Source organism: Pochonia chlamydosporia, chromosome 1, assembly GCF_001653235.2.
Source record: "Pochonia chlamydosporia 170 chromosome 1, whole genome shotgun sequence".
NCBI classification, from domain to species: domain Eukaryota; kingdom Fungi; phylum Ascomycota; class Sordariomycetes; order Hypocreales; family Clavicipitaceae; genus Pochonia; species Pochonia chlamydosporia.
The window spans coordinates 7,096,704-7,109,509 of NC_035790.1; the positions used below are offsets into that span (position 1 = coordinate 7,096,704).

General features: G+C 50.6%; 5 protein-coding genes across 5 annotated transcripts; 2 read left to right on the forward strand and 3 right to left on the reverse strand.

Moving 5' to 3' along the window:
- Positions 1–356: 356 nt before the first annotated feature.
- On the forward strand, positions 357–1,404 carry VFPPC_01863 (steroid alpha reductase family protein; the record flags this gene model as incomplete). Its single annotated transcript, XM_018281620.1, has 3 exons — positions 357–390; positions 453–677; positions 740–1,404. 3 exons carry the CDS (start codon positions 357–359, stop codon positions 1,402–1,404), a joined length of 924 nt encoding a protein of 307 aa, XP_018150420.1.
- Positions 1,405–1,804: 400 nt separating this feature from the next.
- Positions 1,805–2,590, reverse strand: VFPPC_18664 (GCN5-like 1; the record flags this gene model as incomplete). Its single annotated transcript, XM_022430241.1, has 1 exon — positions 1,805–2,590. One exon carries the CDS (start codon positions 2,588–2,590, stop codon positions 1,805–1,807), a length of 786 nt encoding a protein of 261 aa, XP_022286015.1.
- A 966-nt stretch (positions 2,591–3,556) lies between these two features.
- Positions 3,557–6,598, reverse strand: VFPPC_01864 (cell morphogenesis protein Sog2; the record flags this gene model as incomplete). Its single annotated transcript, XM_018281621.1, has 3 exons — positions 3,557–5,938; positions 6,010–6,121; positions 6,207–6,598. The coding sequence occupies 3 exons, from the start codon at positions 6,596–6,598 to the stop codon at positions 3,557–3,559; spliced, it is 2,886 nt and encodes a 961-aa protein (XP_018150421.1).
- Positions 6,599–9,582: 2,984 nt separating this feature from the next.
- On the forward strand, positions 9,583–11,248 carry VFPPC_01865 (ATP-dependent DNA helicase recQ; the record flags this gene model as incomplete). Its single annotated transcript, XM_018281622.1, has 2 exons — positions 9,583–9,896; positions 9,949–11,248. 2 exons carry the CDS (start codon positions 9,583–9,585, stop codon positions 11,246–11,248), a joined length of 1,614 nt encoding a protein of 537 aa, XP_018150422.1.
- Positions 11,249–11,695: 447 nt separating this feature from the next.
- On the reverse strand, positions 11,696–11,969 carry VFPPC_13173 (antifungal peptide domain-containing protein; the record flags this gene model as incomplete). Its single annotated transcript, XM_018290950.1, has 2 exons — positions 11,696–11,796; positions 11,855–11,969. The coding sequence occupies 2 exons, from the start codon at positions 11,967–11,969 to the stop codon at positions 11,696–11,698; spliced, it is 216 nt and encodes a 71-aa protein (XP_018150423.1).
- Positions 11,970–12,806: the final 837 nt, after the last annotated feature.

Genomic DNA, 12,806 nt, shown 5'->3' on the forward strand with positions numbered 1-12,806 from the left:
CAAGTGGTGTCTGGTCTGGTCTGCCCACAGGCCACATGCAGCCAAGTACACACTAATATATTGCAGTCAAGGGTGCCATATCCCGCGATAGGCGGTACCTGCCACCGACACCAGCCCGCGCAGTCACTATCCCTCCTTCACATCCATCCGCATCTGCAATGACGGCTTCAGGACCCACAAGTGCTCACGGTCTTGGAGGCGAGCCTCGGGACTGGACCAGATCAGGACCTGATCAGATAGCACTTGACGTGGAGCAAGGGGCCTTGCATCTCATCATTTTTCCCAACAGCTTCTGATAGCAACTGGCGTTTGTCTCTTTTTCACCATTGCAAGAAGCGACACACCTGCCCGCCGCCATGGCCAACACGACCTTTAAGCTGACGAATCGCTGTATGTGGATTACACTACTTTTTGCAAGACAATCTGCGGCTAACACTTTAATTCACTTGCAGCACCCAAGCAGCCCATCAAGAGGCTTCCCGCAACCCTTGAGCTGCCGGCCAATGCTACTGTCGACGATCTCAAGGTCCTGATCGCTAAGGAGGCTAAGATTAGTGACTTTAATCGTATTGGTATCTACGATCCGACAACAAAAAAGACGCTGAAGAACCGCAAGGCACTACTCTCCGATGAGCCCAATGTGTCTGCTGCCAAGGAGGTTCTCGTCAAAGATCTTGGTAAGTCGGACCAGTCAATCTCAGTCTCTTGCCAGTGACATCAACTAATCGTGAATTCCCAGGTCCCCAAATTGCTTGGAGAACGGTCTTTGTCATCGAGTACTTTGGACCCATCGTGTTCCACGCCCTCGTTGTCGCCGCCCGACCTTACATCTACAAGAATGGTGATGGCGACATGTCAACGGCGCAATGGCTCGCCTTTGGCATGATTGTAGCCCACTTCATCAAGCGGGAGATTGAGACGCTGTTCGTCCACAAGTTTTCCGCCAATACCATGCCCGTTTTCAACGTCTTCAAGAATAGCTTCTTCTACTGGGCGATATCCGGTCTTCTGTGCGCTGTGTCTATATACAGTCCCAGCTCTCTGGCCGCTCGCGCCAACCAGCCTCTATTTGACCTCGTCGGACTTGCGCTCTATCTCTTTGGCGAAACTGGCAACGCACTGGTCCATCTCTATCTCTCTTCTCTTCGATCTTCTGGCGGCACTGAGCGCAAGATCCCCTCCGGTTATGGGTTTGCCATTGTCACTTGCCCCAATTACATGTACGAAGTTTTGTCATGGGTTGGTATCATTATCGCCAGCCGTGACTGGACGGTGGCGCTCTTTATCGCCCTTGGTGCTGCACAGATGTTCACCTGGGCCAAGGGTAAAGAGAGGGCATATCGCAAGGAATTCGGTGACAAGTACAAGAAGAAGCGTTTCGTTATGCTTCCAGGACTGTTGTAAGGGGCTGGGGGCGACACCTAGACGCAAGCGGCATGAGCCAGCAACGGCAAGTTGTATGCCATAAGGCACATTCTCGACAAGCCGAAAGTTGTCAAATCATATGAGCAATCTCGCCTCGTACTTGACGTCAAGAGATTGAAAAAGGTAGCACAGTGCACCCGATGGGTGACGAGATGCAAAAGACCTGCACGGAAGTAAATGGCGACATAAAAGAAAGGCCATTGAGTTAAATAGATTAATGTACTCTGACAATCAAAAGTTCAACCTGCTTTTGCAACAGTTCCGTTTCCAACCTCTTTCAAGACAATTACCCAATTTCATCCAAGACCGTCATATCAGTCATCATGATTCTCATAAACTCGTGTCATCCATCGTCAGAGTCATATACCAAACCACAGCATCAACCTCCAACTCTCCCATCCACATCCTTCAACGACTCCGTCGACAAACTCGCCGTCTCCGACCCCTTTGCCATGCCCGTCCCCGTCCCCGTACTCGACTCCTCCACCAAACTCCTGCTCGCATCCGACCACGCACTCCTCCCCCCATCCTCCATATCAAGATCCTCTCCATCCTCCTGCACACGCTCCCTCTCCTTCCCCTTATCCCCCAGCCCATTCACCCTCCCATCCCTATGCAGACTATTCGCCAAGTCAACATCCACATCCATCATCCCCTCCCCATACTCGCCCTCATCCCCCCCACACTCACTACAACTACAGCTACAACTCCCGCTCTCGCTGCCACTATCCCTATTCGCCAGCCGCACCGTCTCCTCCAGCACCAGGAACCCCCTCTCCAGCACCTCCGCCCAGTTCTGCACATTCCCCAGCTCCTTCACCTTTCTCGCCGCGCCGTCCGCCTCCCTCGCCAGCCTCTCCCGCTCTCGGCGCAGGGCCTCCGTCGCGCGCAGCACATCCCGCTCCTGCTTGTCTAGCGCGGCGGCGTTCTCGTGCAGGATGCTCGCTCGGGTTTGGAGCTCCGAGTCGAGCAGGTTGCCCATGGAGGCGACGACCGCGGCACGAGCCTCCGCGACATGGCGCTGCGTTTCTTGCGAGGGCAGCGTTTGGTGTAGTGGTGCGTGGGCGGTGATGGCGTGGGGTTGTGTTGGGGCGGTTGTGGATGGCGGGACGGAGAGGGATGCTGGTGGTGAGGAGTGCCGGGGTGAGGATGTTGTTGTTGACATTGTGATTTTTTGTCTTTGTATTACTTTGTACGCATGGTGTTGTAGTTGATGAGTGAGTGTTGTGGCGTTGAGAGCGGATGTTAGAAGGATGACGAGGTTGATGCTTGGTCTGTGTGTTCACTTTAAAACTGCGGGTTAGGAGATGCACGCGCCGGCCCGCGCATCATTGTGGCCACATGATTCAGATTCAGATACTAGACACACTTAGAGGCATTGTTTGAACTTTTGAAGGGCAGAGCTGATGGAGGGTGGGGTTCCGTTTCTCACTACGACGTGATTTGGCTGCTTGCCGTGAACCACTGACGATGACCTGCATTAGGTGCATGAGTTGGCAATTCTACATGAAGATGGCGACGAGTAGGAATGGACTAGTGTTGAACTGTACAATTGTTCAATCGCACCAAAGTAACTGCATTTAGGGTTCGCTCTGTTAAAAAAATGTATTAGACCATTGCACCGTTGGATTTTTATTCATACATGATTTGACCTCCCTGTTTGCCCATGCCCAGCATTCCGAACTTCCAAAGCTATATACCGTCTTTCCTTTTATAACCCTTTGTATAGTTGCATGTAATCCCTCTTACATCCTGGGTCCCTTTAAAACATTGCCAGAAATGTAAAAGAGCAAACGCAGAACTGAGATTCCTTAAAACGCCGGAACAGAAATCTTAAACCCTTGAATCCCTCCCTTAAAATGAGCACGGCATAAAAACACAAATCGCATATCCCTTACATTGCCACGGTTCGCGTCATCGTCGAGATCAAAATTCTATGACATGCAAATTCCCCATAACGCCCGGCTATGCGATATATCGAAAAGAGCGAAGGCGGATGATTAGATATTACCATCCCAAATTGAAAACAATCCTGTAAAAAATGGTCGGTGTTGTTAGTATTGGTATTGCATCAACCTCGACCCATCGCCAAGGTCGAGATTTCATCGCAGTATTGTTGTGTACAAGTCCCTCACAGAGCCAATCTCCCGCCATTTGGTCGAGAGAGCCCTAAGCCGGCAGTTGGTGGACTAAAAGGTGTCGAAGCTGATGAGATTCCATCTGAAGACATGGAAGAGATAGAGGATAGAGAGTTGAACCCAGAGTGTCCTCTTGACATTGTCCCACTGCGAGACATGGAGATCCCCGGGTTGGCCATCAAAGCATCCGCACGATCAAAGACGTTGCCATGGAATGCTGCGGCAAAAGAGGCACTGTGCGGTGTGGTAGGGACAGTTGCCTGCATGGCAGGCCCGAGGGCCGCACTCTGCGGCGTGATTGGGACCCGCGTGGTTGGTGATGCATTCTGAGAAAAGTTGCCACTCAAACTCCCATTGGGGCCAGATGACCGCATAAGATGGTGCCAAGGCGACTGCATAATTACGTTGCCCATTTCCTTCATGCTCTGCTGGATCGGTCGCAGTCGGATCTTAGTGTCGGGTGGAAGCGGAACTGTGTTCATGGATTCTTTTGTCCTTCTTATCAAGGACATCCACGAGTCGACAAAGTTGTTGCACAAGCTCCAAAACCCAGGGTGAGATCGGACGCTGGGGTCATTAAGCTTAATCATGGATAGCCTGTTTCGAAGCATCTCGGTTTGCTGGATTGTATAGCCACACATGGCGATCAGGCGCTTCCACTCCTGGACAAGGACCATGGGGGCACGCTGCTGGATCGCTGTCCTCAAATCACCTTGCAACTGAACGTGGAAGCTTGGCAATGTGCGAAGCACCGTGTCGGTTGATTTCTGCAATGATAAAAACACCCTGTCAAACTGGGCATCTTCCGCCGTATAATCGTTCGCAAGATCCCGGCTTCCCGTGGAGGAAAACGATTCCCCAGATCGTGGTGTTGCCGATGCAAGTTTTGCGGTTCGGCTGGAGCCAATTGCGTAGTGCATTGGGATGTCTGTCGCAACACGCAGGTTGGCAGGGTTATGCACAAAGTTTCCGTTGCGGCCACGCAATAAGCCTGTCCTTTCTGCTGTCGGGGTCGCAAATGGCTCCCGATGGAAGGGTTTAAGCGTCTCATTGGTGTCAGAGTGGCCACGATTCGTTGATTGAGACGCTGGTCGTGACGCGCTGACTGTGGCCAAAGTTACGCGAAGTTCCATGATACTGTTGTAAAGCAACATCAGGAGCGTGCGGATATATCGCGCGTCTCCATTGTTGACGAAAGTATCAATGTTGTCGACCAAGAGAGTGCAGACGTGACCATAGGCGCTGACAAGCGTATGGCATGCCCTATGCACGTTTTCATTGTCCATAACAGAGTATTCATCGTTCTCCAACAGCATGGTATCGTGTCTCTGAATCTCCTGTTCGAGTTCCTCAACATGAGAGTTGGTGTTATAAATGACAATCTCTAAACTTGATCGTTTTGCCGACCCGTCGCTTGTCAAAGACATCAACATCTGTATCATGGGGTGAATTTGGAAGACGGAGTAGAGAATGCCCTTGGCTGCTTCGATGAGGGGGTCAAAGATTTTGGATTCTCTCCGACGCTCAGGGAGAACAGACAGTCGACGAACATATATCGGACGTTGAAGGTACGGTTCACTGGGTGTCGCAGGACTTTTGACGCCCGGGGGGGTCCCTTGCATAGCGGAACCGTGACTCAGGCCACGATAATGGCTAAAGCGGTTGTTTGCCTGCGTCTCGTCCAGAGTGCCCAGTTCAGATGTCTTCCTGGACACGATTCCCATCCGCCGACTTCGACCGTCTGGTCCTCGATCCGACCTTAGCAGCGTCTCAGAGTTGCTTCGTAGTCTCTCATTGACGTTACCAATGGTCAATGGCATGACTCCCGGTCGACGAATGGCAGTGCTTTGCTGTGACAAGCCACGGTAGTGCGACCTGGTAGGTATTGGTGGTGGGCGAGACACGGCGTTGGGGGAGCGCATATCAGGGACATCAGCGCCATTGACTTTGATTGGAAAACGCCCGCTTGCGGCTCGCTTCAATGGGAATCGAGGGACGTCGATGCCGCCTTCACTGGACTCATCACCAGTTGCGTCACCTTCCATCCGGCCAGTCATGGCATAGTGACGAAGAAACTTCTTAATCATTGCCGTTACAGCTACCTCGGTAACCTCTGTTTCTCTCGTCACGCCGTCATGCGGTGGGCTTCCGGATTGTGGCTGTATGGCGTCCTTGGGTGGAAAGCTGATGGGATTGCCCTCAAATTTTAGTACTTGTAGAGACACCATCTCGGCGAGACAAAGAGGCAATTCCCGAATTTGGTTCTTAGGCACAGACAAAACCTTGAGTGATGATAGCCTTGCAATGTCTTGTGGTAGTATCCGAAGCAGGTTTCGTCCTAGGTCGAGAATTTCAAGAGATTTCAGATCGCATAGCTATACAGAGTCAGAAACAAGGTGTCCAACTAAAAGGGAGTCGTGGAAATGTTGGGAGGAATCATAATTACCGCCATAGGGAACTCTTTAATCTGGTTGCCTCTGATATTCAGATAGCGTAGAGATGTACATTCGGAAAATCGAGTTGGTAAGCTTGAAAGTTGGTTGTGCGACAAGGCGAGTCTACAATAACAGATAGAAAAACCGAGACGAGTTAGTTTGATAATGATCCTGCATGCGCCAGGGCGACTGAAAATGGGGAGCATACCGTTCCAGCTGGTCTTTGACAATATCTACCACTTCTTCCGGCAGCCTTTGTATTCCCTTTCGACTCAGATCGACGGTGACACCGGCCCTTAGTCCTGTACCAGCGGCCCCGACCTCGGCAGCTTGACCCTCGCTCTCCAGAGCGGTCTGCATAGCCTCCCGAGCCAAGGCTATGACCTGCGCTGGACTTGTGATGGGGCTCGATGCCGACAAGGTCGCGTTGGAAGGCGCATTTCGAAGATTGGGAATCGGCGGAGGCGGCGGTGGATGACCATTCGAGGTGGCAGCAGAATTGGGAACAGGACGGCGGCCTTGGGCCGGATTGTCGGGCAATCCACGAACAGATGACGGTGCCGCCGGGTTGCCCATAGGCATCCGTTCAGGCCACTCCATGGTGGAGGAGGAGAGCAGCAACGACGGAGGAAGCCTAGGGAATTGTGCTTCTCACGCGTCGTCCGTCGCGGCGGTGGGTGGGAGAAGTTGTAGTTTGGTTGATATTGCACGACTGGTTCAAACAGATCGGGTAGTGGTGGTCGGGCTGCGTACGGGTCGAGTAGTCGAATGGTCGAAGGACGGAACCCGGTGGTTCGGCGACTCACAGCGAAAATGTTTCAGACACCCCTCGTCCAAGCTAAGTCACTGCCCTGAGGGTCTCAAGCCTTGAGCCCAATGTATGCTGGGGTCGGAACGGTGGTGTTGCTTCAAGCCGACGGAGGCTGCGACAGAATGCTGCGCGAAGCACGCAGGCTCATGATTGTAGGCAGAGCACTGGGAATACAATAGCAGCGAAATAGAGTGGCGGGTAGAAAATTAGTAACACGGCGCGTGTTTTCTGATCGGTGACGAGGATCAAATTATCCGAGTCAAATGTGCCAGGAGGTTTTGGTTTTGGTTTTGATTTATGGGGGGAGGCTGGATTGGGTTGGGCTGGGCTTGTCTGGTCAAGCGTCTGGTGGTCTGGTGGATTCCGTGTTGGTGGTGACAAGGACCAAGAACTTGACATGGACCATTCGACTGGTCCAGACGTCGGGCTGGGTAAGGGACCAGAAGCACCTCTGAGTGGTGTCAACGGCGTCCAGTGAGGTCAAGCCAGGCTGGTCTGGCTGGTTTGATTTGGCTGGCGAACAGGGGGATAAAAAGGAAGTTGAGCCGGGAGGGTGACATCCAGGGGTTTTGGGGGACCATTAGCGAATTAATCAATGACGGGACAATTTGCATCTCCGTCTCTAAGCTTATCTGAACTGTACAAGACCAGGCATTTGTGAATGTCAACTGGTGGAATTGATTAAATTCGATGCACCTGAGCCGCGAGCAAACCGGGTACGAAATGGTCAGACATACAGTCTGGTGCAAACATTGAACAAGTATTTGAAGCTGCTTGGCGGACTTCCAGGGCTCATGCACGCGGCGTCTTGGTTGTGCTCAGTGGCGGTCAGGGCTGGGACCACCTGCATGTTTGGCTGGTGGCTGTCGGCTCCAGGGCTCGATATGGAGCTCCCACGAGTCGGCAGGGGGCATTTGATGGGGGGGCAATCGGTGTTTGATGCTAGACATGGACCCGCCAAGGCACCATCCAGGTTGAGCCATGTGCGGAGTAACCAGAGAGTCAGGTACCAGACCAGACTGACTGGAGCAGAACATTCGACCAGACAAACTCGCATGTTGGTTCAACAGCCCAGCCAAACATTTCATGCCTAGATGACCTCGACCCTGCCGCCCAACTAAGCCGGATTTCAAATAGCGAGAAACGAGAGCACACAAATCTCATCATCCCACGACTTTCATCTGCGAACTGGCTCAGCAACCTGCTTCAAACAATAGCAGCAAACAATAGATGGCGGCGTGGCGCAGGCTCGGCTCGATGGACAGTCTGAGTCTGGCACTTGCGTCTTCGGAGCCCCTGACAGATCGAGTCAAGTCAAGCTGGACAAACTTCCTAGGTCCTTGACGCAACACTGCAATGTAATACAAGCGGTGCGTCTGGTTGTGTCCATTCATCACATCGCATTCTCAATTGTCATCCTCCGATAAGGCTGGCATAAATGATTCCAATGAGGTGTTGCCTCGGGTGTTTTGAGGCTGCTCTAAATTCTATAGTGCAGGCATTGGTGTTTCGCAACATCCGGGTCGAATGTTTTATTGCTTGTTGTGCTTGTCGTCGTTGCCAACACTGGAACCATGTCGAAACATTTGACTCTTCCGCGCCATCAGTCAGAAGTCTCCTCGTTGTGTGCCACCCGCCCCTTGTTCTCTGGCTTCCAAAGTTCCATGTACAAGAATATTGGTCAAGGACTTTTCGGTGGCGTTATGTTATTACACTTTTCTGCTCCTTGTGCAAGTTTGTGTAGCTGGTCGGCTCGAACCGACCAAGACATGGCTGCATGTTTCCATAAGCAGTGCATGACATGCATGGGCATCCTAGGACTTGCCAGGCATCCTGTTTGAACCGGGCGTCATCTCGCAGCTGGTCGAGTGTATTAATAGCTTCCAGCATCGTGCCATCTGTTGAATACTACCTGACCGACCGCCAACCTTGACTTCTTGTTGAGTGAAACCATAGGTAGTGGCACCAAGTCGTACAATATTTGTCCGCCTACTCAAATACGTAGTCCGGAGTTACGCCAATATTTTGAAATTGGACTATAGCTTGCTTACCTATCTTGAGTAACGAAATTTGTGATTCCTGTAGGACTGGGTTGTACGTCGAACACGGCCGCATTCGGTTTGCTTGAACTTTGAAGCCGAATCCATTGAATTTCGAGTACGTTACGACCCAGTATTGGGGAATACACAATTGAGGGTCAAAGTCCCTCACAAGCCAAGAGATGCCACATATCGGGAAGTGTACAATTTTATGTAGTGGCTGTTAGTGTTTATTGTACTTGGATGTCGGCGAATGCTTCTTGCAACAGACCGTGAAATGGAGTTTGCCGTGTGGTTGGTTTATTCTCATGGCAAGAAGCTTGATCTCGAGGCCTTCGCACTCCATGTCACACTCCAAAGGGACAATGTAGTCTTGAATGTCGGTAGTGCCTGCCTATTAGTGCCTATTCACCAGTGCTTGCCATTTTTTGGTTCCACGGTTGCTGCAAATCCCCACCCATGGCTTGCACCTGCACCTTCACTCCTCACTTGCGACATGAACCACCAACCATTCTAGTCAACTCCTGACAATGCAACTCGAGATATCTTCACGTTCTCAATGTTTTTCAAGAGCAAAGTCTAAATTTTCCGCTCTGTGATGACGCAGTCGCTCTTCTGGCTTTGACATTTACTCTGATACCGTGGCATGCTTAGTAACATTTGACACCAATTGCGTCGATGCTTCACCGTGAATGCTTCACGACGCGTGCCAAAAGTTGCCTTGCACTCACATCATGCCAACCCTGCAGCGAACCGATTCATGCACAGATATTGCCTTCACCCTCCGACGACAATTCCACAAGAATGAGTTCAGGTATGCAGAGTCTACAGAATTAAAAGGAGAGCTGAGCGGGCCATACCTGAGCCTGTCACACGGCCGCATCAGCGCCATCACCCTTTTCACAGCTAACAGTGTTCCGTCCAGGCCATATCAACGGGAGATCATTGAGGCTGCACTAAGTGGCCATGATGTTTATGTCCAAGCTGCGACGTCTTTCGGCAAGAGTCTTTGTTTCCAACTTCCGGCCGTGATTGATCCTGGAAGCAAGTTTACCATTTCCCAAACATGTACATGGTGCCTCACTAACACCTCGATTCAGTAACCATAGTCGTTTCTCCTCTGTTGAGCCTTATGGTACGATTGATACCACTCTTGCGGGACAAATGTGCCCTCAACTTACATCGAAGCAGATTAATCAAGTCGAGGCCCTGAGAGCGTCGGGCATAGATGCAAGCTCGCTGAACAGCAACACACCATATCCTGAAAAAGATCGGATACAACGAGATCTGGAAACCGGTCATCCAAGGACACCACTTTTGTATGTAACTCCGGAGCTATGTTCAGGTTCTAGGTTTCGTGAACGACTGCGGCTCGTACATAAGCAAAAAGAGTTGGCCAGAATCGCTATTGATGAAGCACATTGCATCTCCGAGTGGGGGCATGACTTTCGAAAAGACTTCAAGCGACTTTCTTGGTTCCGCGAGACGTTTCCCGATGTACCGATTATGTGTCTTACGGCCACAGCGAATGCGCAGGTACGGGAGGATGTGCTCCGTATCTTGAAACTGGATGAAACTCCAGAGAGAATAAAGTCGTTTCTCATGAGTCCGCAACGCCAAAACCTTCATATTGAGATTCGATACTTTAAAGATGAGGATGACAATCGCCTGGCGGACTTCTTGAAGTGGATTCGAGCTGTCCATGACCGACGACGAGCTGAGCCGAGAAGAAAGGAACTTCGAGACGCAGGCGAGAGACCAGAAAGCGTCCCCGGTATTATCTACACCCTATCACGGGATGAGTGTGAAACTTTGGCGGCATCATTACGTGAAGAGGGCATCGGTGCCCGCCCTTTTCATGCGAAGCTATCGAAAGAGGTGAAGCTGGAAACCTTGAGTCGGTGGATCAATAACGAACCGGGTTACGATATTATCGTGGCTACGACGGCGTTTGGTATGGGCATTGACAAGAACAACGTTCGGTTTGTCGTTCACTGGCGAATACCCAAGTCCTTTGAGGGGTACTATCAAGAGGCTGGGCGTGCTGGGCGTGATGGCAATGCAAGTTACTGCTTCTTATACTACAGCCGTGAAGATCTGGAGCGAGTTATGCGGATGGTACGGAGTGACTCGAAAGAAGGCACAAATCAAGAAGCTCGACTGCATAGCCTCCATTCATTGGCGACATATTGCGAGAGCGTAGACTCTTGCCGTCACGCAGATATATGCAAATACTTTGGTGAGACGGCTGTACCGGACTGCGATTTTGCCTGTGATTGGCATAAGGATGCGTATGACCTGGAAACGAGGTACCTGAAAGGCTTGGCAAGTCCGGACTGGGTGAGCACACAGGTGCAACAGGGTACTTATGACGCCTACGATTACTACGAAGAAGATTAACGGTCATCCAACATATATCCTATAAAGCTTTGGACAAACTCGATGAACTGTTGTGACTTTGTGATTGACTCGCCTGCCAAGTCGGCGGTAATTTTCTTGGCTCTCGATTTAGGTCAGGAGAGGCTAGGATTTGTTGTTATAAACAGCCGTATTTTAATGACGGTTTACCCAACACCTTCACAGATGGCGAAACATAGAGGGACAGAACTTGTTATTAGGTAAAGTTTCACCTCTATCTAATGCTAGAGCAATGGCGCGCAAGGTTGCAACGATCCAGGACCTGTCGACAGAAAATCCACCACGCAAGCAATTGACCTTCCGATGCCAATTGAACAATCACCCTTGTTGGGAAGGCCAATGCTCCGAACCGCAGCAGTGCAATGTTGAGAGACACTTGCAACCATATGGTCGCTATCGACGCAGTAGAGTTGAAGGAGGGCCAAAGTATTACTCTGTCGTTTTCTGACAGACGCCCGTCTCCCAGCCCTTTTCCATGTAGCATTTACCACTGCAGCAGTCGTTCTTGCCATCCAAAGTACATTTGTTGTCTGCGAATGGTATTAGGACCTAGGTACTCGGTCATTGGACTGAAAGCGATATACTTACTGCCATCGAGGAGACAGACCTCTCCCTCTCTCTTCTTGTTGATATTTGGGGTTACAAGTGCCTGGACGCCAAGAACCAAGGTGGTGGCGAAAGTGACGTAGGTGAAGGCTTTCATTTTGAATTGTAAGTCGAGTGAAAGTTTGAAATGTAAGTGTTTGTGTTTGTGTTGTTTGCTGTTTTCTGCGCTTTTATTGTTGCTGCTGTTGATGATGTGATTGCTTAGATTTGTCCTGGATATTGCAGAGTTTTTGTAGCTTGGCAGGAAAGGGAGAACGGCATGAAATTAAGATGACACTGACTTGGAAGTTACACTGGCGTTTTCGAGCCCTTGTTTGATCCTTCCATACCCCTTTGAGTACGTCACATTGAAATTGTGACTGTCGCTGGAAGACTTTGTCATAGATACTGCTCTTTACCAAACCTCGCTTGCTCTTTCCTTACTTTGCATTGCAACAAATGTCCTCCATCCTTCATATCCGACTTTTTGGCCTGTATGCGTAATAGGTGTAACCATCTTTATACAAACCCACCACTGGGTTCTATACAACCATGTTCCTGAACCAATCCCCAGATTCGGCTGGTGCCGACGAACAATGGACTCATATGTGCACAGATCGCGATTAGACCCTGGGTAGAGAATAAGAACAAGAAGAAGACGTCGCATATGTCCTTTGCTTGCGAATGTATGTTCTTTGCCTACGAGAAGACCTTACAAGGTTTGACCCGTGTGTTGTTACAGATTGGCGATGCTCCGAGAACACAAGCACCGGGTAAGGTTTATGAAGGTGTTTCATTTCCTTGTCGGTAGGCACAATTTGTGCAACCACGTACAGTCTCACGCTGAAAAAGCTGGCTTTGATGATGCTTGGCTTTCACAAAATAGTGTGCTCTAACAACGCCATGCTTAACAATGGAGGGTATTTGACACACTAACCGTGCTGCAATCTGAGAT